General features: G+C 46.4%; 1 protein-coding gene across 1 annotated transcript in view; it reads left to right on the forward strand.

The window, feature by feature from the left end:
- LOC119440356 (retinal-specific phospholipid-transporting ATPase ABCA4-like) overlaps positions 1-20675 on the forward strand; it is an 86528-nt gene that overhangs the window by 54466 nt on the left and 11387 nt on the right. Inside the window, 6 exon segments of the mRNA XM_049662879.1 lie at positions 4290-4547; positions 6294-6535; positions 8595-8753; positions 13514-13672; positions 14456-14637; positions 17576-17749. Of these exon segments, the coding sequence (XP_049518836.1) occupies positions 4290-4547; positions 6294-6535; positions 8595-8753; positions 13514-13672; positions 14456-14637; positions 17576-17749 (1174 nt within the window).

Here is a 20675-nt window from a genome sequence, read left to right on the forward strand (position 1 = left end):
GTGTGTCGGCCCTAGGGTACAGAAATAACCTAACCCAATACACAACTTACATTTATTCAGGCAATAGTATCAAGTTTATTAGCACAAAAACACTCACAATGCATAGATCAAGGTGAAAATTTTCACGAGGAGGCCCAAAAGTACGACCTGTGGGAGGGCCTCCAATCAGGATTATCAGTATTAGACAAAAGCGAACTTTCAATGCTTAGAGATCTTGAAGCTTACATGCCTGACTTACTTTCTAGAGCTAGCGGGGATCTTACGGTCTAATTTGGAAATCGTGCTCGCTCCCTATTCGTAGTGGGGCCGTTTGTTTTGCAGAGGGTATGTTCAAACTAGGGTAAAAAATGACTCTCCGTGTGGTGGGGTTCCAGACTGCTCTGCGCTGCTCTAGCCCGCCGCACTCGTATAGACGCTTGGGCGCTCCTGATCTTACCTCAATCTCCTGTGCTTGCGCCTTTTTTTGGAGACGAATACTTTCCGCCGTGGTCAAAGGAGTTGGATATCCCTCTGTCTTGCTGCCCGAGTGTCGTCATTCCATTTTCGTACCCTACGTGTCAAACACAAGGGGGGAGGGGGGTGGCGCTATAACCGAGCAAGCGTGAATGTTCTGCAAAAAATTACACAGTGGTAGTCTTATAACTCCTGATGAGCACATGTATGAGTTTGATGGATTATTCCTACTAAGGCTGTGTGAGTTCTCTCAAGCGCAACCACGCCCGCACGGATCGACAAAAGTACTGTCGAGCTATGGCTCTCTGAACGCCGAGGCAAGTTTTCCTCCGATTGCGTCATGCTTGGCGCAACAACGGCGCCATCTGTGGACGCGACACATGCATGAATCGAGTAATGGTCCATTTCCTCTACTCAAGGATACCAAAATTAGGCACGTGGGTAGTACAGTCGCAAATATATAAGCGATGATAATCTAACATTTTTTCGTTACAAGTGGATTTAACAAGCGACTACTTCTGGCCGATTCTAGAGAGAACTTCACGTCAAAATGGGACAGTTTGAAGAGCTAGCCTGGCATCTGTGGAAAGGTTTGAATTCAGTCCTACGGCTGAAGTCTGGCGACTTATCGGTGCTGGAAAAGTTAAGGTATTGTGCACCAAATTCTTTGAAACACTTTCTTCGTGAAAGTCTGAGCACAGCAAGTGCTGAAACGTGTGCACATTTATGATTGGACAAGCGACTGCCAAACAAATGATTTCAGCCACAAAAATGCCGGCCTTTCACGCCCGCGCTTCTTTCAGCGATTATCACCAGCGCTGTTGAAATCCCCTGCCTCTGCAGGACTGCCTCCCAATGACGCTTGAAGCTGACAGCGACAAAGCACTATGTGGTCACCGCGCGTTGATGTTTGGTGAAAAGTTGTTTAGCGAAAATTGGCACTGAGAAATTCGAGATATCTGATTTAGTTTTGCCGCTCGACCAACCATGCGCGCGATCTCGCTTAAAGGAATTTGTTAGCGGTACCTCGATTCTTTTCTCCGTATGTCCACAGCAACAACAAAAGCAACGAAAGGGGGTTGTTTAACATGTGCAAATTCTTGACGACAAATTTGTTTATGTTTAAAATTTAGTTTAATTAAAATCCCAACCTTCGACAATAGCAATCGACGTCGCCATGAGGCTGGTGATATTGACGTTTATGATGTTTAGCAAGTTCATGGTATCCCAGCACTAGCAAATACGCAGCTGATACCGCTTTTTACTTTTGCAAAGCAGTTCGCTGTGGTGTACACCTCAGTCGCATCGTGGCTACATATTTAAGCTTCGTAAGCGTGCAGACACGAGTCGTCTGGTGTTACGCAAATAAACATCTCAACACCCCTCTATCACAAATGGCGCAAATGTTTGGGCAACGCAATAATGCTTTCTGCATGCTTAAAGGGGTACTCTCGTGGTATTTCTGACTATTGAGTTCGTTTGCGTTAAATCACGGTCCTTGATCTCTCAAGCCCCTTGATAAAATAGTGAAATGCCTCAGAGTACAGTAAATTGTGGAATTTAATAGCTTTTCTACAGCCGGATTCGGTTTATTTCCCTGGAAGATTGTGGCGTGACATCATGACACAGAAGGTAGTCACGTGAAAGCAGGACAGTCGAACGTTTTGACACCCACTCCGGCACGCTCGGTCGTCCGCTATGCAACTAAATTGACCCTCACAACTAGTACATGCATACCGGGCGATCGAGCGAGCCTGAACGTGTATCAAAACGTGGCAACTTCCTGCTCTCACACATTGCGTCTTCACAATAACTTATTCTTGAGCCAGTTAGTGCCTGCTGAACGACATAATTTTGTAGCGCAAAAATACCGAAAAGGAAATACCAACGGCGACAGACAGAGCAGAAAGAGAGATGGCGATACAGTCATGACTCTTTACTAAGCACAGAGTTTGCTACATAAATTTCGCGCACGCAATGTCAACACGAGGGGGTAGCAAAGAGTGAACGACAAGTCATCTTGCATGCGACAAACCTAGCAATTTCATTTCCGCATCATATAGCGAAACAGATGCTTGACTAACGCAAGCTAGACCACGGATATAAATATGGCATGTCTGAAGCAGTTCCCAGGCGGTTTTATTACTCCTACCCAGAATACTGACCTCAGAAAAAAAACGTGGCTCACAGCAGCATGATCTGCAATGCGCAGAAAGATGCGCGTTCATGTCCTTTTTTATATTGTTGGCATATTCCCTCATTTGCTCGTTTACTCAATGGCCGGACTGCCCGACGTACGTTTTTCCGCAACTTAGCTGTACCTGGTAGACCACCTCAGTGGAACACTGCACGTAGCGTTTTGCGTGCTTGACTTTGCACGTTTGCACAGCACCTCCCGTGGTTTGTAGGTTTAAAATTTGTAGGTTAAGAAAATATGTACACGACGTTTACAAATTAGCAACTCTGCACCGAAAACAGATATCGCGGTTCTGTAAACTGCATCTGTTACATAATCTAAAGTGGACAAATTTGGTATATTAACTTACAGCTTACAGTGGATTTGTTACAATGTTTACAAAAGTGTTCCAAAAGTCCTATTGACCAATCAGTAACATATTTCACAGGCGTGTATAATATCTTCATCTAGATGTATTATTAAAAGCAGCTTTCGGAATTGATTTCATTTTTCTTTGATGGTGCTACGGAGTTGTAAACTTCATAGTTTCGTTTTTCAAAATTTGCAGTTTTCAACAATTTTCATTAAAAATTGAATGTCTAAATAAAAATATTTTACCCTATTCTTTGAAATGTAAAAGAAAAGCGTCTTCAAACTCGGTGCAGTGGTTGCCGAGTAAAGCTTCCTCTTAACTGCTGTCCAGAACCGCGTAAATCCTGCAGCCCAATCATTTCGGGCCTGTCAATTTTGGCAATCTTTAAAACTATCACTACTCGTCGTAAAAAATTACTCCAACTCCCGCTAAAGGGAACCATGTGTGGATGCGAAGCAGCGGGGAGATGGTTAGCTTGAGCGGGAGATGGTATAATTTTATTGAGAGGACGAATGAGAATGTATAAGAGAAGACAGAGAACGTGGCGGTTGCCTGTTTATTTATTTAGAGACCGTATGCGATTCCTAGCGTCAGTGCACGCGGCGCTTTGAAGACGACGGCCTTGTGGCCGGTGAAGTGTAGCGTCAAGGGTTGCTGTTCCAGAGTTTTCATTCTGAAGTTTGCGAAGATCAGGTCTATGCACGTTCCGCTTTCGGCTTCGCGTTACCGCGCAGCCTCGGGATCCACCGCTCGACGTTGACGTTTCGATTAGGCTTCCCGAGCCCGGAGTTCAGGGTCCGCTTGCCGCCGTTCACGTTTCCTTTCGGCTTCGCGAGCCCGAAGTTTCGCGGCAGCGGCCCGAGCGCTCATCGCGGCGCTCCACAGGAGAGAGAATGAGGTGCGCGCGCTCCGTCATTTTCATACCGCGGAACTACCGTGGCGCCCCCAGTGGAGTATACAGCTGTCGCACCACCTGTCGTGCGCGCCGCTCCATAGAGTAGAGGATTGCTACAGGAAAGAAAGGGGGGAGTGTAGGAGAGGAGAGAGGGGGAGGGGACGCGCATGCGCTGTGGGGGTGTGGGACGCGGGCGCCGCTCCATAGAGTAGAGGATTCCTAGAGGAGAGAGGGGGGAGGGGACGCATGCGCTGTGGGGGTGTGGGACGCCGCGGGACGGAAGGAGGGACGGACAAAGCCCCCGCCATAAGCTGCTTCGCATCTAAAGAAGCTTCCCGATTTCACTTCCTTGGTTCTGCCCACGTAACTAAGTTTAACACTTTTGGTTGCAGCTTTGGTAGGTTGCATGACATCGGTGTTTATGGAGCACTATGCTGCGACATTGAAGAGTTTCCCGCTGGCCGTGCTGATCAAGACGGTGGTGCAACTCTTGCGACTCCTGCCTTCCTTCTCATACTCCCGAGGAATGACGAAGCTGTTGCAGCTTGCCTCTGACAACTTCATCTGTCGCACCGGAGGTCAAGTGCTCGAGTCGGCTTGTCACGCCAAGGCCGTCGAGGCGAGACTGTCGCTGCAACGGTGCTGCGCATGTGAGTCTTTCTTTCTCTCTCTATCTCGGCGCGCGTGCGTGTGCGTGTAGTGTGTGACGAAGCCTGTGTGAGCGTACGTGTTTTTTGCGTGTGGGCGTGTGCCGTCTACGATGAAGCCTCATCGTTCGTGCTTCCTGCGTCACATAGACACACACTATTACATTGGATGTAACACCCAATGCACATTCCAAAACAGAGTCAGTATTTGATAGATGAAAGATATCAGGTGTTCCAAATTTTAAGGGCCATTTTTTAATTACACAGCAGTGGAACAGATTTTTTTTTTTGGCGGCGATCTATTCGCGGTGATCGACGCCACTTAACGTACGAGTGGGGACTGACGATTCATCGACAAAGCCATGAAGTTTGAAAAATTACTGGTGCGTTTATGATCAGGCATTGTTCAGCAAAGGCCAAATCTGAAAACTCAAACATTGGTTTACGAGGGAAAAGTTAGTCTTAAATATCAGTATTATTGCGGGACACTGATAAAGCGGGACAATTTTTTCATCGCGGTCTTTTCTACCACCTCACGGCTCTCTGTAAGTGTATGCTGGGGCATTGTGCAAGCAAGGAAGCTTGCATATTTTGCTCGTAACCGCTGAGTTTACTAGGCAGTCTCTGTACGGGCATCATGTTTATGGACTATTCAGTATATATCACAAAAGTTATCAGCAAATATGTGCTTCTTATGCGGCGCCTTCGAAACCACATTTTTAAATGAGCTCTGATGTGTATGGTGATAACAAACGTGTTAACGGCAAGGTTAGACATTGATAAATTGCAACGTTTAACATCGCCACACGCAGAAAAGCACTCAGCTGTCATGAATATACGTCTTGGAGTACATTCAGTGAAGGCGTAGCTGAAATGTCGACTTGGGCTCATATCTTTACGCGGAATAAACGTCTATTCTATCAAACAGACTTTTGTCTCTGTGACCGCAAGAAAAAAGGCTGAAGAAATGACAAAACACTGCCTTAGAGGGAAAAAAAAGCAAACGAGGGGTTCAAGCATTCTTATGCACGGATATGAGATAATAAAACAAATGTTCAAACCAATTACGGAAATCTAGCCGCATCAAGACGTTAAAAAATATTTGATATATTTTACTGCCACTGTGTTGAGAAGCTGCTGAAAAACGAGAGATCTATACGTTATTTATCAATCAAATGTTTTACTAAGATTTCCTTTATTAGTACCATGTAATTCCGTGGCGTCAGCGCGGTCAAGTACAAATCGTGATACCGCATGCTAGTGGTGTGACCTTATCACATATTAATAAGTCTTTTACCAGCAATGAATCCTTAGACGTCACTGGCTTCGTTAATCATTAACGTTTAATTGATTTAGGACGCACGTTGCAATTTTGTATTTGAAGTCGGTTGATCCTTGTTGCAAAACTAATTCTGTAGGAATCCTAACACGTCAGTTTTGATGGACCCGTTCTCAAAATGTCATGAAAAATCGTGGTGTTCCACTTCGCGTGGTTCTGTACTGCGTGAGAGTGTATTTTGGGGCGAAATGTGAACTTTAACATCGATTCCATTACTCGCATCCTACCAAAAGGTGGCACATAGCTTCCGGCTACCGACTTTACTGTCATGGGCTATGTAAGCTGTAACGGTTCATAAATGCTTTTGTTTTCGCTGTAGCGTTCATCCCGTATGAAATTCCTGACACAGCTGTTTATTGGGCGCAAGACCATGCGGCGCACGCTTAACGTTGCTTCTAACCTCGGCGCAGACGTGACCGAGTCCCATCCCGCTCATTACGCAATCGCTCCGCTGGAATATCACCCATACTCTGTCTTCAACGAGGTACTCACCCTCGTCATCGAAGGGCCGGTGCTTTTCGTCTTGCTCCTTCTCACGGACTGCTACTGGCTGCGCCGCCTCGACCAACAGTTGAGCGCGCCGGGGTCCGGCGACGACCACCCGCCACGGCCTGCTGTTCAAGGCCTCGTCGCAGGTGGAGCGGCCATCAAGGTACCTTTGGCTTTCATTCGAGTGACCCTGGAATTGAACTGGATTCTGGGTGTTTTACGTGGCAAAACCACGATTTGATTATGAGGCGCGCCGTAGTGCGGAACTCCCCATTAATTTTGACCACGAGGGTATCTTTAGGGTGCCCCAATGCAGGGGACGGGAGCGTTTTTTGTATTTCGGCCCCATCGAAATGCGGCCGCCGCGGCCGGGATTTGATCACGCGACCTCGTGCTTAGCAGGGCAACACCATAGCCCCGGTAGGTGAGTGACCCTGGAGACAATGCGAATGACTGCACATACCTCGCCACAGCTCTATAATAGAAAACAAAGGGGTTCACTGCGGATTTCCTTTGCACCTTCTTACGGAAGCAACGCATCTTTAGCTCACAGTCTGCTATCCTCGGACCCGGTCGTGCTTCTACCCTAGGCAGTCAAATATACGCCTAACGCCCTGCCAGTGCGTGCATGCGTGCGGGTGTGTGTGTGTGTGTGTTTGTTGTGCTGCGTTGCGTTGCGTTGCGTTGTGTTGTGTTGCGTTGTGTTGCGTTGTGTTTAAAGGCTCCCTATTCAACCTAGCAAGTAGCGAACAGCCGCTTAGCGCGAACGTTAGTGCGCGTACGCAGAGCGCTCATGGCGGCAGCAGAAAGCGGAACGCAGCCCACTCAACGTAGCCGAGCTGACTGAGCGGAATGTTACGGTGCGTCCGCCCGTGTTTGTGCAGCCAAACTGACCGTGCATCACTCGCGTTTGTGGCTTGGACGAAAGAACATCAAAAATCAACGCAGTTGCTTGCTGTGCAGTGCCACAGCGCGATAAATACGAGGGGAGTGGACCGTAGACGACACTATTATGCAATGGTCTAATATGCTTCTGAGCGTGAGCTACAAAGCGGAGATGAAGTGGCCACCGCAAGTGACGCGTTTTGCTTTAACAAAGCTGAGGGTTTTTTTCTTTTTGAAAATGATGTCATATTTTATAAAATAGTGGGTCTTGCGGAATCCCGTCTGGTTGGGCAAGACCATTGTCAATAAAGCACACGGCGCCGACCAAGGTACAGTGTAATATAAGACGTTTAGCGAGCAAACGGCGAAGAACACTAATTTAAGTACGTCTTATCACGTGCTGCATGCAGCCATCGCGAATATACAGGGAGAGAGTACCAGTGTTCCTATTAAGCGTGTGCGCATTGTTTGAATGATTAAGAATTCGAAGTGCAAGTTTGAGTCCAGTTTTCTGTCGGTGGCGATAATGCACGCGTCACCCCAGTTGGTCCCGTGCCCAGTAGACTCACTATCTACTGGCCACGTCATTTATTTGAATAAACGGTACCTTGGTCGGCGCGTGAGGTTTACTGACAATGTTGTCATATTTATTTTTTTTGCGCATTCCGGTTTGCCTTCATATGGCAAATCAATGTGGACAGCAAGATGAAAGAAACACGAATACCAAGCTGTCTCAGGGGCTTTTCCTGAGTGCGAGCCAAGCGAGCACGCTGCGAGCTAACGTCAGCTTCTTCAAGCGCGTGACGTAATCCCAATTGCGCACTGCATAATAATGTATGCTGCTACATTGAAAACGCAAGACGCGATGATGCTATGCGAACAAACGTCACAAGCAATCTGCCAAAGAACACTGAAGAACATATGTAACACGTACTTAACGAACGTTAACACATCTGTTTCTTAGTATAGCTATGAAAGATCACTGTCTCGTCTCAATAAAAACTGACGTTCAGTTTCGTAATAAGAAACAGCTGTGATGGTGATGACATAACATAGTGAGAACATTATCCCTGGTAGCAGTCTCTTTAAATATATAAAGCAACGCGTGTAAAAATAGGCTATTTCGCGAAGCAAGCGATCATTGAACAGCGAATTTGTCGACAAAGTGAGAACCTAGAGGCTCGCGCTTTTAATGTTTCTTCAAAGTGCGGTTACACGATTGACCACCTCGCGTTCTCCGTTTCTCTGAGTTAAGCACAACGTTTAAAAAAATCTTGGAAACGGCTCAAGGCGAGGAAAATACACATTGTAATATTAGAACATGTCTATGTTCGCAGGCTGCTAAATACGAGGACACCGATGTGGTGAACGAGGACAAGCTGGTGAACGGTCTAATCTACCAGCACCGGCAACCACCTCAGGGCGTCAAGCCAGCCTTGCTTGTGTGCCACCTACAAAAGGCGTATGGCTATACGCACACCAACGTAGTTTTGCGGGCAAGTCTCATGTCATCATGGTACCTTTCTAACCACAGTGAGAACAGTAAGGAAACTCGAGGTGCTCATTTTTTGGTCAAAACAGACAATAGATAGACACATAGGCCATGGCGGCAGATGTTGCACATCAACCACCGATGATGTGATGGCGTTGGTTAACACTGCTAAGGCTGTTTTCACACATACTACACTAATACCCAAGAAAGTTGAGGAGAGGATGGTCTCCGTTGTAGCTTAATTCGTAAAGCACCGCACGTGTAACACTGAAGTTGTCTTTTTTATTTACTTTCATATCTGTGTTTCTTAGTATATATTTCAATTAAACATAATTATTCATATTGCTTTAGGCTTTCCCTGGCTTCATTCCCTGTTTTATTCAATATTGTAACTTGTTGTACACAAGAATTTAACATACTGGTCACAAGAATACGAAAGCATGAATAGTACTTTAAGAACCCATCTACTGAGTATCAGCGTTGTTAAGGTATTAAGGGCTTAGACAATGTGAATTATACAGATAACAGTACTTCGTTAGAGAAGTCCCTGCAAAAGAATCTGCTTACTTGGCGTCCAGTGCCAAGCGGGAAATAAGAAGCGTGTCTAAAAATGATGTACAAAAAAGCTAGAGCTAACCTGTTCTATATAACTTTATTAGTTTTTTCTGCATATAACATGGTGGCTGTGTCTACAGTTTTCAGCTCAAATATAGAACAAACACGAAGTTCAAAGAAATTACGAGAAACAAGATAAGTGTTCAGAACAAGGAATAATCATATCTATAGTTTAAATAATACAGACTGCCAAATAATAAACCAAAGTAAGTTCAAAGCTTCGTCATCACACGCACAGTTGTGACCTTTAGCACCTTAAATACCCGCGACTGTGCAAGCACTTGCGCATATCACCCTGTTTGACTACTGTGTTCGCCAATGTGACTACCGGCCCCATGACGCCTTTATACGACCCGAAAAGAGGGCCGTACCACGCACTTCTGATTCATGTAGTCCCGAACGCGTTCAGCGAAGCGTAACTGCTACACGAACGCAGCGGAAGAACAGGATACCGACAGAGGAAGAGCAGGACACCCACACGGCGCTGTGGGTGTCCTGTTCTTCCCGTGTACATGTAGTAGCTGCTCTGCACCGAATGCCTTCGTGACGACATACCAGCAAGCTCCAGTGACAATCCTTTTTGACTCCATTTTGTGAACAGTCTCGAAAAAAAAAAAGGCGTCGTGCAAAGGTTGCGAATAGTAACTTAAATTTTTAACACGAAAGTGTTTTATGCCGGGGTCCACCAAGACTTCACTGACGTATTTCCGTCACGGAAATACACGAACATACACGAACATAATACAAAGAAAGAAACCAGAAGAAAAAGTTCCACAAACATGCAAAATTTGGAAATCGAACCCACGACCTCTCGGTCCGCGACGATAGATCGCCGAGCGTTTAACCCATTGCGCCACAAACGCATTTGTAGAGAGCTACACAGACGCGCCTTATATATCTAACACTCCTCCGTGTACCCGCGCTCTTGCTCGGGGCGGTGCCGCCGCCTACGAGCAGAAAAGAGAAGTACTGCATTATGACACTAACGCGCACCGACAGTGAACGCTTCGGTGGTCTCAGCACTACGACGCCTCGATGCCAGCATTCGAAGGGACGCTGGCATCAAGAAGCACTACCAACGCCACCTAGGTGGCGTTCACCGCACTCAGCACAGCGGAGCGTGGCCTCCGCAATTAGCTCTGAAAATGTTTCTGAAGTTGATCGCGGAGGCTGCAATTACGACGCGCTGTACGCGCTGATTTGACTCGGTGACGATTCAGTTACGTGCTTTGTCTTGCGCGTTGTATTAGTGTGTCAGTTACGTGCTTCGTCTTTCGCGTTGTGCTAGCGTGTGCAGCGTAGTGCAGCTTCCATATGCACGACGGTTGCTCATGGTCATCGACGTTGGTAGTCGTGATGGAGGAGACGTGCCACCAGGCGTCAGCGTGGGTGCATCAACGCCTAAGGGCGCTTTAGCCACAAAACACCAGTAGACATTATATATCAATGTGCAATAAACATTACACTACTTCTGTGAAGACACGTTTCACTTTCGTGTTCTATACCGATTCCTATATAAGAGGGATCAACCACATTTTTTATCATATTTAGAAATTTCTTAAGCCTAGCATTTTGCTGTTCAAGTCAGAGTTGACAAATATAGGGAATAGTGGTAGACTGCTTATAGCGTATTTTGAACCTGGAACTGTATTGCTGTGAAACAGCAACATGCCTGTCGGCAGAAGTTTTTTTTTCTTTTTTTTCTGATGGAGATGATTGCTTCTCATAAGAATAGTAGGCATATCTCGTAACCTCTCGCTGGACAGAAGCACTGTCTGTATCTGTGCTGCTGAATATGTACCATTTTGTCTCAAAACGTCAAGGGGATTCTTGGTGGGCTTCCCACGAAGCGAGCACGTCACCAGCACCCGCCTAGACATCGAAGGGGTCGGCGCTGATCATTGAAGGGAAAACAAAGAAGCTCCTTTCCGGGTGACACCAACCGCCCATTCTCTGAAAGCGGTATACGACTGTAAATTCCAGGTTCCTCAAATCGCTACAAGCTGACCGCCAAGAGCAGCCCTCTAATTGGTGCAAGAAGCCAACGTCGACGACTGGCGTGAGAACAGCGTTGATACCTGATTTCCGAATGCCTCGTCATTTCTTCATATGTGGGGACGATTGCGCAACAGAGGTGGAGTCCAGCAAGATGGTGCGGAATCATGGGCGGAATACTTCATCGCCTCGTCGAGCAAGGACACGACGTCACATTTCAGTGGCTCCCTAGCCACTGCGAAGTAATAGCCAACGAACATGCCGATGAAGCTGCTCCATCAGCTCATGAAGACGGCGTGCAGGAACCAATCCCGCTGTCAAGAACAGATGCAGCCGCGAAAGTTCGAGTGCTTGTAAGTGATGCCACACAATCGTTGTGGGACACACCTAGTTTCCAGCACACACGTCTGCATCGACTGGACACCTGTCTTCGACTTCGTCCTCCATCTGGACTATCCCGAACCGAGACAACGATACTTTAAGGACTGAAGCTTGGCGTCGCTTTTACAAAATACTTTGCTTTCTGCATCAAAAGTGAATATAGTGATGCGTGTGACCACTCCGGCAGCGAGGAAACTATTCAACACGTTCTCTGCCGTTGTCCCTGATACAGCGCACACAGGCAGTCACTCGCGACCGCGCTGGCCCGTCTTGACGACCGGCCATTTTCAGAGCAGACAGTCCCGGAACGCCGGCCTATACAGTCGTCACACCACAAGTCGGTCAAGGCACTCTTGAAATATTCGCGTTCGTGAGGCCTATTAGAGCGACTATAGTTCTAACAGACGTTCCCAACCTCCTCTATTCTTTTTTTTGTGCCCTTGCTTTTAAATGCGAAGCATTTCTTGGCGAACACCTGCCACTTTGAGAGTATCTATCTATCTATCTATCTATCTATCTATCTATCTATCTATCTATCTATCTATCTATCTATCTATCTATCTATCTATCTATCTATCTATCTATCTATCTATGTATCCATCTATCTATGTATCTATCTGTATGTATGTATCTATCTATGTATGTATATAGCTATCTATCTATCTATCTATCTATCTATCTATCTATCTATCTATCTATCTATCTATCTATCTATCTATCTATCTATATAGCTAGCCATCTATCTAGCCGCCTATGTCTTGGTGCGCTCATGGTCGAACATAAATGGTAGTTCATGACATGACTGTCATGATATGCGTGTCGTGTAGGTCATGAAATAACCCGCCTACGTCTTGGTGCTCTCTAGGCCGTTTCGCTAACTTGGTAGGCTCCCCGCACACTGCATCGCATAACATCGATTCCCACAGGGCGTAGGATCTGCCGGCTTTTTTCTCTCGGTTATTCTTTCCATCTTTCATGTCCCCTTATTCTTCCCCCGGTGCAGGGTATAGAAAACCGGAATCTTACCGGTTAACCTTCGTGCCTTCCCATCCCGTTTATCTCTCTCTCTCGACCCTTCTGATTGGCCGGGATAGAGTAATCGAATTCCCTCGTGTAGTGACGTAGGGAAGATGACGGCTTAAAGAACGGATCGTGAATGCTATGTGTAGTGTGCTGAGACATAATTTTCTCAGTCATGTAGTGTGATGAGACTTGTAATGTACACCGACAGGGATCGTGCATCTATATCTGTGGAGCCATTAGTGAGTTGTAAATATATAAAATAAACCAATGCGTTTCCTCCAAGCTCCCGACTCATCTCCTCACGAACAAGCAACCCTCGGCGATATATATTAGGGACGGAGGACGGCGTGAGTCGGCTTAGTCAGCTTAGTACGACACCCCGGTATAACGCAGGCCAGCTACCATGAGCTAGGCATCCCGGCGGTGTCGGCAAGCGACCCTCAGTGTGACGCCTGAGTCCTAACCACGAACCCCAGAACCAGATCTCAACAGTACCCTTGGTTACAACATGCTGGCATAACGACTTCACTTTTTTCAGATCATGTAATCTTTTACTGCTCTCGTAAAGAGTTCCTCCTGGACTGCGCCACAAATACTCTGAATTGTTTCTTCATATAACGCTATTCTACGCAGTTTACGTTTTATTCATTTGCTTTTTGTTTCGCCTTACGCCTATGCGGGGCATCCGGAATTGCGTGCTGAAAGTGATGGCACACGACGCTAATATCATTTCTCCCTGATGCGGCGCAGGGCCTGAGCTTCACTGTGCTACCTGGCGAGTGCTTCGGTCTCCTTGGCGTCAACGGGGCGGGAAAGACTACCACGTTTAAGATATTGACGGGAGAAATACTTCCGCACGACGGCGACGCGTTTATTGGTGGATTTTCCATATCTGGCGACCTTTCTCAGGCAAGGAGGCAGCCTATACATCAGCACATCTCGCAAGCATGGCGCATACGGCTGCACAGACGTTATGGAGGATTACTTCCAGAGAACTGTGCAAACTCTTCTAAGTGGTATTCTGCATATGCGATGTTAGACTTGTCAATAGTGATTTCTGTGTCTGGCAGTCGGCCACGCGGTGGGATGTAAAGGGTGAGTCTGCAGAGAGCGAGAAAGGAAAGGCATTGAAGTTAAAAAAGATAGAGATGAAGGTATTTGTGTTTGAGGAGGTTTTCTAACGACATTGACAGAGGAACAGGAAGCTGTGTTGGAACCGGGCACCTGAAAAGTTATCTTACAGCATCACGTTTACAAGAGACCGCCTGATCTAAGATGAATGTCTAGCAAAATGAGTTGTACATTCGACGCTGTTTGGTTTCCTCGCGATTTCGCAAAAGTGATTGTTGACTGTTTTATATTGGCCTGTAAGGTCTTGCGGCCGATGCAATTCCACGAGTCGCAGTGCTATAAGGTGGAGCGGGTTGCATATATTCCCAGAGACAACTAGCGTTTGCCGTATATTACGCGCTTCCCGTCCTGCACTTGTGTTTTTTTCTTTTCACAGCAATCGCGAAAAAACGGGAATTATTAGACCTATGTTGCGCTGATGTTAAGGCAGCGAAATACTGCAGGTTCTGATGCGTCATCTCCTAACTGCCTAAATTAACTTCCCCATACACGAACGAGACCCCTCGCTTGATTCTACAGCGACGTGTCTTGAATTCCCGCTGTGCTGGCGACGCCTCGCAGATTCGTCGTGACCTGGGCTATTGTCCGCAGCGCGGCGGACTTCTGGATTGGCTGACAGGCGTGGAGACGTTAGTGCTCTACATTCGACTGCGTGGCATCTCGCCTACCAGCGAGTACCTGAACACGCTGCTTTACATATTTCACCTGGATGAAATCGGCGACCAACTCGTGGGAACCTACAGGTTGGCATCACTATATGCGTCGATCAGCCTAAGAATTCGATTCGCCCACTAACTGCTCGCGCTGGTTCAGCGACAGCAGGCAACAGACATGGAACAGCAACGCATACAACTACGCAAGACAGCAGTCGGGAGCAGTCGTCTGCTTTCTTATATTGCTCAGTTTCTGTCATTCAATAGTGAGCTTTTATTTGCGGAGGAATTGGTCTTGTGTCACGGCAAGGTAACTTGCCTAAATTTACACTGAAAAAAAGGAGCACCAAAGAACAAATTGGCGGAAGGAAATACAATAAAGGTGGTGTGACTCGCAATCAAATTGCTGCACATGTATCAACCCGCGTTTTCTCTGGTTAAACAATACATACCTGAGAACTCATTCCTCTACACAAACGTGTCAGCGCTTAAGTGTGCCGTGAGAGTAAGGTGAAACTACTGTCAAAAAATTGTAAAAACACGAGAATGAGATGAATATAGGTGCTGTACTTACACTATCTACGTTATTATTCAATTTAAGCCGGTGTAAATATACTACATGATAGTTTTTTTCTTCTTTTCTTTAGATCGGACACATTTTAACACATCAATTGTGAGCGAGCAATGTGAATCCGGTTATCAAACTTGCAGAACACGCTGCCTGTCCAGCATGCGTAATAATGGACAAAGAAGAGCTGCTTAATTCTGTTCGCGAAGTGATAGAGAGAAATAACTTTATTGGCAAAGGGTGGGGCCTTTAGTCCAGGGCTCCAATGGCCATGACGATGTCGCGGGCCCGGCGGGACCAGCGCCGGCTGAACCTCGGGTTTCCGTTTATTAGCACAGCAGCCCTATCCATAGTTGTGATGGGAACGTAAGTGGACACTATCTGCAGGTCTTGATTGTATGCCTAATTTTGTCATCAAATGGTGCGCCGATGACTTAGTTCCTGCTTTAGCGTATTTGTTTTATTTGTCCTTGCGGAATGCAGTATTTCTTTCTCAGTGCAAAGTTGCTACCATAGTGCCAATATTGAAGGCGGGAAATCTTTGCAATATGAACAATTACTACCCTTTGTCACATCTTTGTAATATTTCTGAAGTTTTTGAGAGGGTGACGTACGACCGCTTGCATTTTTATTTTAAGCGAGAAGTATCACAACACGATTTTGTGAAAGGAAGACCGTTGGAAACAAAACTGGCAGTTTTTCTTTAGTGCAGCGGGCCCATTGTATTTAACCGTGGTCAGATTAACGCAGTTCACTTCGATGTGTCCAACGCTTTCGATAAAGTCTCGCAGCAAATACTAATGCAGAAGGTGAAGCATTACGGGCTATGTCCACTTTATTGTGCATGATTGGAAAGCTACTTGAAAAATCGGACGAGAACAAGCGAAGTTCTTCGAGGGATTATCTTAATAGATTAAATAATTTTAAGGTATGCCTAAAGGATCTAACATTGGCCCACTGCTAATTTTAGTTTTTATGAATGACTTGTCCTTAGAGAATACATAGGCATTATTGTTTGCTGACGACCCAGAATTGTTCAGAAAGACTGACAGCGTGCATGACTGTAAGTTGCTGCAGAGTGACATCCTCTCAGTCCAACAATGGTTCGTAGCAAATCAGCTTCAACTGAACCTCAAGAAAACTTCGATGATGTCGCTCACTAGAAAGCTTGCTGGTTAATCTTTGACTATTATCTTTCTGACGGGAAAGTACGGTGGTTTTATCTTGTAAGGGGCCTTTGTTGAGGTCGACCGTAGGTTGTACTTTCACTTGCATGTGCCACAATTTAGCGTTAAGTGGTCTTGGTGTGATTTCACACATAACGAAAAAACGTTCGAACATTTTAATGTTTTGTTGTTACCTATCGCGCTCTCGTGCGGTCATGTGTTGAGTTCGCATCCGTGGTGCGTAACTCGCTGTATCTTACGTTCAATGACCTAATTGAAAAAGAGAGATTTTGTATGTATTGTAAATGGAAAGTATATCAGGCGCCGATGGTTTTACAGCCGCAGCTGTATTTCGAGGGATTTCGGGCTTGAAAACGTGTCCGATAGAACGCTTGCGGGTGGTATGAAATTTACCGGCTATGATATACTTTTCTCACCGCTGGGTTTTCGCATTCTGTGTGGCAACACGCGGAAGTGTACACACATGTTCTAACAAGATTTTATATCTGTTTGTCCAAACACTATATTGCAAAACACTTACAATTGGTCATTCTTTCACGGCAGCATATTTAATTGACATTTTTTTTTGTAAATCCGGCCGTGTTTCTTTTCTGTTTAATGTTTAGGGACAGTTTAAAAGGAATGCTTAAAAATCAAAAGACACCGCTTGAAATATTTGGTGCAAAAATGTTGTATTATGACAACGTGAATTTTGAGCAGGCCACTAGGCTATTGATAGGAACGCAAATAAACCATCCAGCTGTGCAACAGTGCCGGCCAACCTGTTCAGGTGAATTTCTAGAAAAGGCAGACATTACCTGCACGAGCAACCGCAGTATCTAGATAACTGAAAAATTCACTAATTATCTTTTTAACTATTCACTATGTCGCAGATTGTGCAAATGCAAAATTGATGCCGAGCAGTAGTGACGTCATGTCTGCTTAACAAAAATCATAAGACGCACCATTTCTCAGACATTGATCCTTGAAATGGCCAAGCAGATACATTGGCGTTGAACTTAACAGTTCCCTAAAAGCGCCTCTCTATCGGTTGAAATACATTAGCGTTCTTCGTCAATGTGTTTCGTCTGCATGGGTTCCTTCTATATGTCTTTTTCCACATGTTGACTTTCTTCTTCCGTTTACTTTCTTCCGTATGTATTACAACTGTAATTCTTCGCCAATGGCATGCTTAGACCTTCATTTCGCAGTCATGCTTGCTCATGTGAGAACGTATGTTTGACAATAAAAGTGGCACCTTGCTTTGCCGCTACGCGGGCGGCACTTTTCGCAGCTTCGGCAACCGGCGCAAGCTTTCCATATGCATCTCGATGATAGGCATGCCTAAGGTGCTGCTGCTTGATGAGCCATACGACAGTGTGGAGACGAGATCACGGAAGCGAATCGCCAACTACATCAGCTCGCTGCAGAATGCTGCGAAGCTCTCCATTGTGCTCACCTCTCACAGGTACGTGGCCGGTATGTCGGCTTCGCCTACCGCTGAATTAGGGGCGAAGCACCTTAGGGCCGAGCCTTGTCCCACCCTCGTCGTCCGTTGTCCGTAACTCTGGTTTGCATAAGGACCGCTAGGGGTGCTGCGATGCACGAGCGCGTTCGTTCCCGATGGGTGCTCTCTTTCTCTCTCGTCCGTAGCTCTGGTTTGCATGGAGACCGCTAGGGGCTCTGTGGTTCACAAGGGCGTTCGTTCCCGACGGGCGCTCTCTTTCTCTCTCGTCCATAACTCTGGTTTGCATGGAGTCCGCTAGGGGCGCTGCGGTGCACAAGGGCGTTAGGGTGCCTCGATGCCCAGCGCCGCCGTCCAGGGTGGAGACAACCCCGCTGGCGCCGCCATATTGAGTCACACGAGCTGAGACTCAGCTACGCTTGCGTTCATAAATAGTATTACTCGCGGCGCACTTCCAAGTGCTTTGCCTTGATGAGGAAGTTTTTATCGGTATCGCATCTGCACATCTTTATAACCAATAGCCGTTAACTCGTCGAAGGTCCAAGACGTAAATGTATGGCGCCGGGAACATGCCCCAAGTTGCCTAATTCAATTTACATTTAACATGCCGTGTGTATGTTTGAAATACGCACTATTTTTTTTTTGCGCTTCGATGCTTGGTATATAAGGTTTGCGACCCCCTGTGTGTGGAAGGTTTTCTTTTTCGCTGTTGTATTTTAGTTTACACGTGATTCCTCCTTTACCGTAGCCAGCCATTCGCGCACGGCGGTTAGTTTCCCTTGCGTTGCGCGTGCTCTTCGCGTTCGTTGCAATTATTTGACGATATCTACGCGCAATTTTGCTTTCTTTTGCCCACAAAACTGTGTGCTGACAGGATTAAGCTGGTGTAAAAATAACTGCGATGTGAAAATAAGGTTTAGTTAGTGCGTTAGAGAAACATGTAACGTAACTTGTCTGTGTCAATCTTGCGTAGTACACACAAGAAACCAAACGATGCACAAAATACATTTACTTATAATGTCTAGTACAATCAATCATGAAAGAGATATGTACATGAAAAATTATATGTACTGTGTGGCGCCTGAAGGTTATGTTGAAAGACGAGATAAAAAAAAAGTTCGCAAGGTAGGCTCGACACACAATTCGGGATAGTGAGAGTTTTTTTAACACGAAAGTGTTTTATGCCGGGGTCCACCGAGACTTCACTGACGTATTTCCGTCACGGAAATACGTCAGCTTACAATGTACACGAACATAATACAAAGAAAGAAACCAGAAGAAAAAGTTCCACAAACATGCAAAATTTGGAAATCGAACCCACGACCTCTCGGTCCGCGACGATAGATCGCCGAGCGTTTAACCCATTGCGCCACAAACGCATTTGCAGAGAGCTACACAGACGCGCCTTATATATCTAACACTCCTCCATGTACCCGCGCTCTTGCTCGGGGCGGTGCCGCCGCCTACGAGCAGAAAAGTTGTCGCAGTTTCACCTGAAAGGTGAAGCATCAATTGCGATAGCAAATTTGTAGAGAGCTATACGGAGTAATAATATTAGCTTTATCAGCTGTATAAACTTGGACATGCAGCAGCACCGGCAACGCGCAGAACTGTTGTCGACGCCGTCGGCGTTTTGCCCGCGTTCGCTCAAAATGCGTGCGGCGTTGGTGACTGTTGCCGGAGCCTCTGATATAAATAGGCACTTGGTGCCGCAGCTAAACGTCGCCTCCCTTCCCTCCCCCTTCCTTCCCTCCCCCACGGCCTCTCGCGCATCGGAAGAAGGCGCGTTTGCTCCACATATATGGTGATTGTAAAGGAGGAAAGAGACGCCTACTTCTGCAGCCCTTAAGCAAGCACGGCGCGGAACGCGCGTTTGTTCTCCGCCGTGCGTTCACTCCCCGTGAAAGAGCGCGTCCCTCGTGCCCTTTCACTCGCACATACAGCGTTCGGCGGCGCGCGGTCACGATTTCATCTCCATTGACGTCATACGGAACCTCACGGCGACGGCGACGGCGACGCCGACGGCAGAAATCTGCTTTTGAGTGTCCATATAATTGCTATCGCAATAAAAGAGAAGTACTGCATTATGACACTAACGCGCACCGACAGTGAACGCTTCGGTGGTCTCAGCACTACGACGCCTCGATGCCAGCATTCGAAGGGACGCTGGCATCAAGAAGCACTACCAACGCCACCTAGGTGGCGTTCACCGTACTCAGCACAGCGGAGCGTGGCCTCCGCAATTAGCTCTGAAAATGTTTCTGAAGTTGATCGCGGAGGCTGCAATTACGACGCGCTGTACGCGCTGATTTGACTCGGTGACGATTCAGTTACGTGCTTTGTCTTGCGCGTTGTATTAGTGTGTCAGTTACGTGCTTCGTCTTTCGCGTTGTGCTAGCGTGTGCAGCGTAGTGCAGCTTCCATATGCACGACGGTTGCTCATGGTCATCGACGTTGGTAGTCGCGATGGAGGAGACGTGCCACCAGGCGTCAGCGTGGGTGCATCAACGCCTAAGGGCGCTTTAGCCACAAAACACCAATAGACATTATATATCAATGTGCAATAAACATTACACTACTTCTGTGAAGACACGTTTCACTTTCGTGTTCTATACCGATTCCTATATAAGAGGGATCAACCACATTTTTTTTTTATTTATTCATTACATGGGGCGCAAGTTCAAGTGAGTACATCAACCTTATTACACACAATCTAATCGAAAACAAGAATGCAAACAAGAAAACGCAACCGCGGGTAATATTAATTAAGATATCCAGCCAGAATACATCAGCTACCATCGTATACGTCGCATCAGCCAAACACATCGATGGCGAGTACAGAACATTTTATAAATAACCATTAGAACACTGATAACTACATTGAAAAAATAAACAACACTGCATACATATCGCGTACAAAAACCGTAAA

The sequence above is a fragment of the Dermacentor silvarum genome, chromosome 2 (assembly GCF_013339745.2).
Source record: "Dermacentor silvarum isolate Dsil-2018 chromosome 2, BIME_Dsil_1.4, whole genome shotgun sequence".
Lineage (NCBI taxonomy): Eukaryota > Metazoa > Arthropoda > Arachnida > Ixodida > Ixodidae > Dermacentor > Dermacentor silvarum.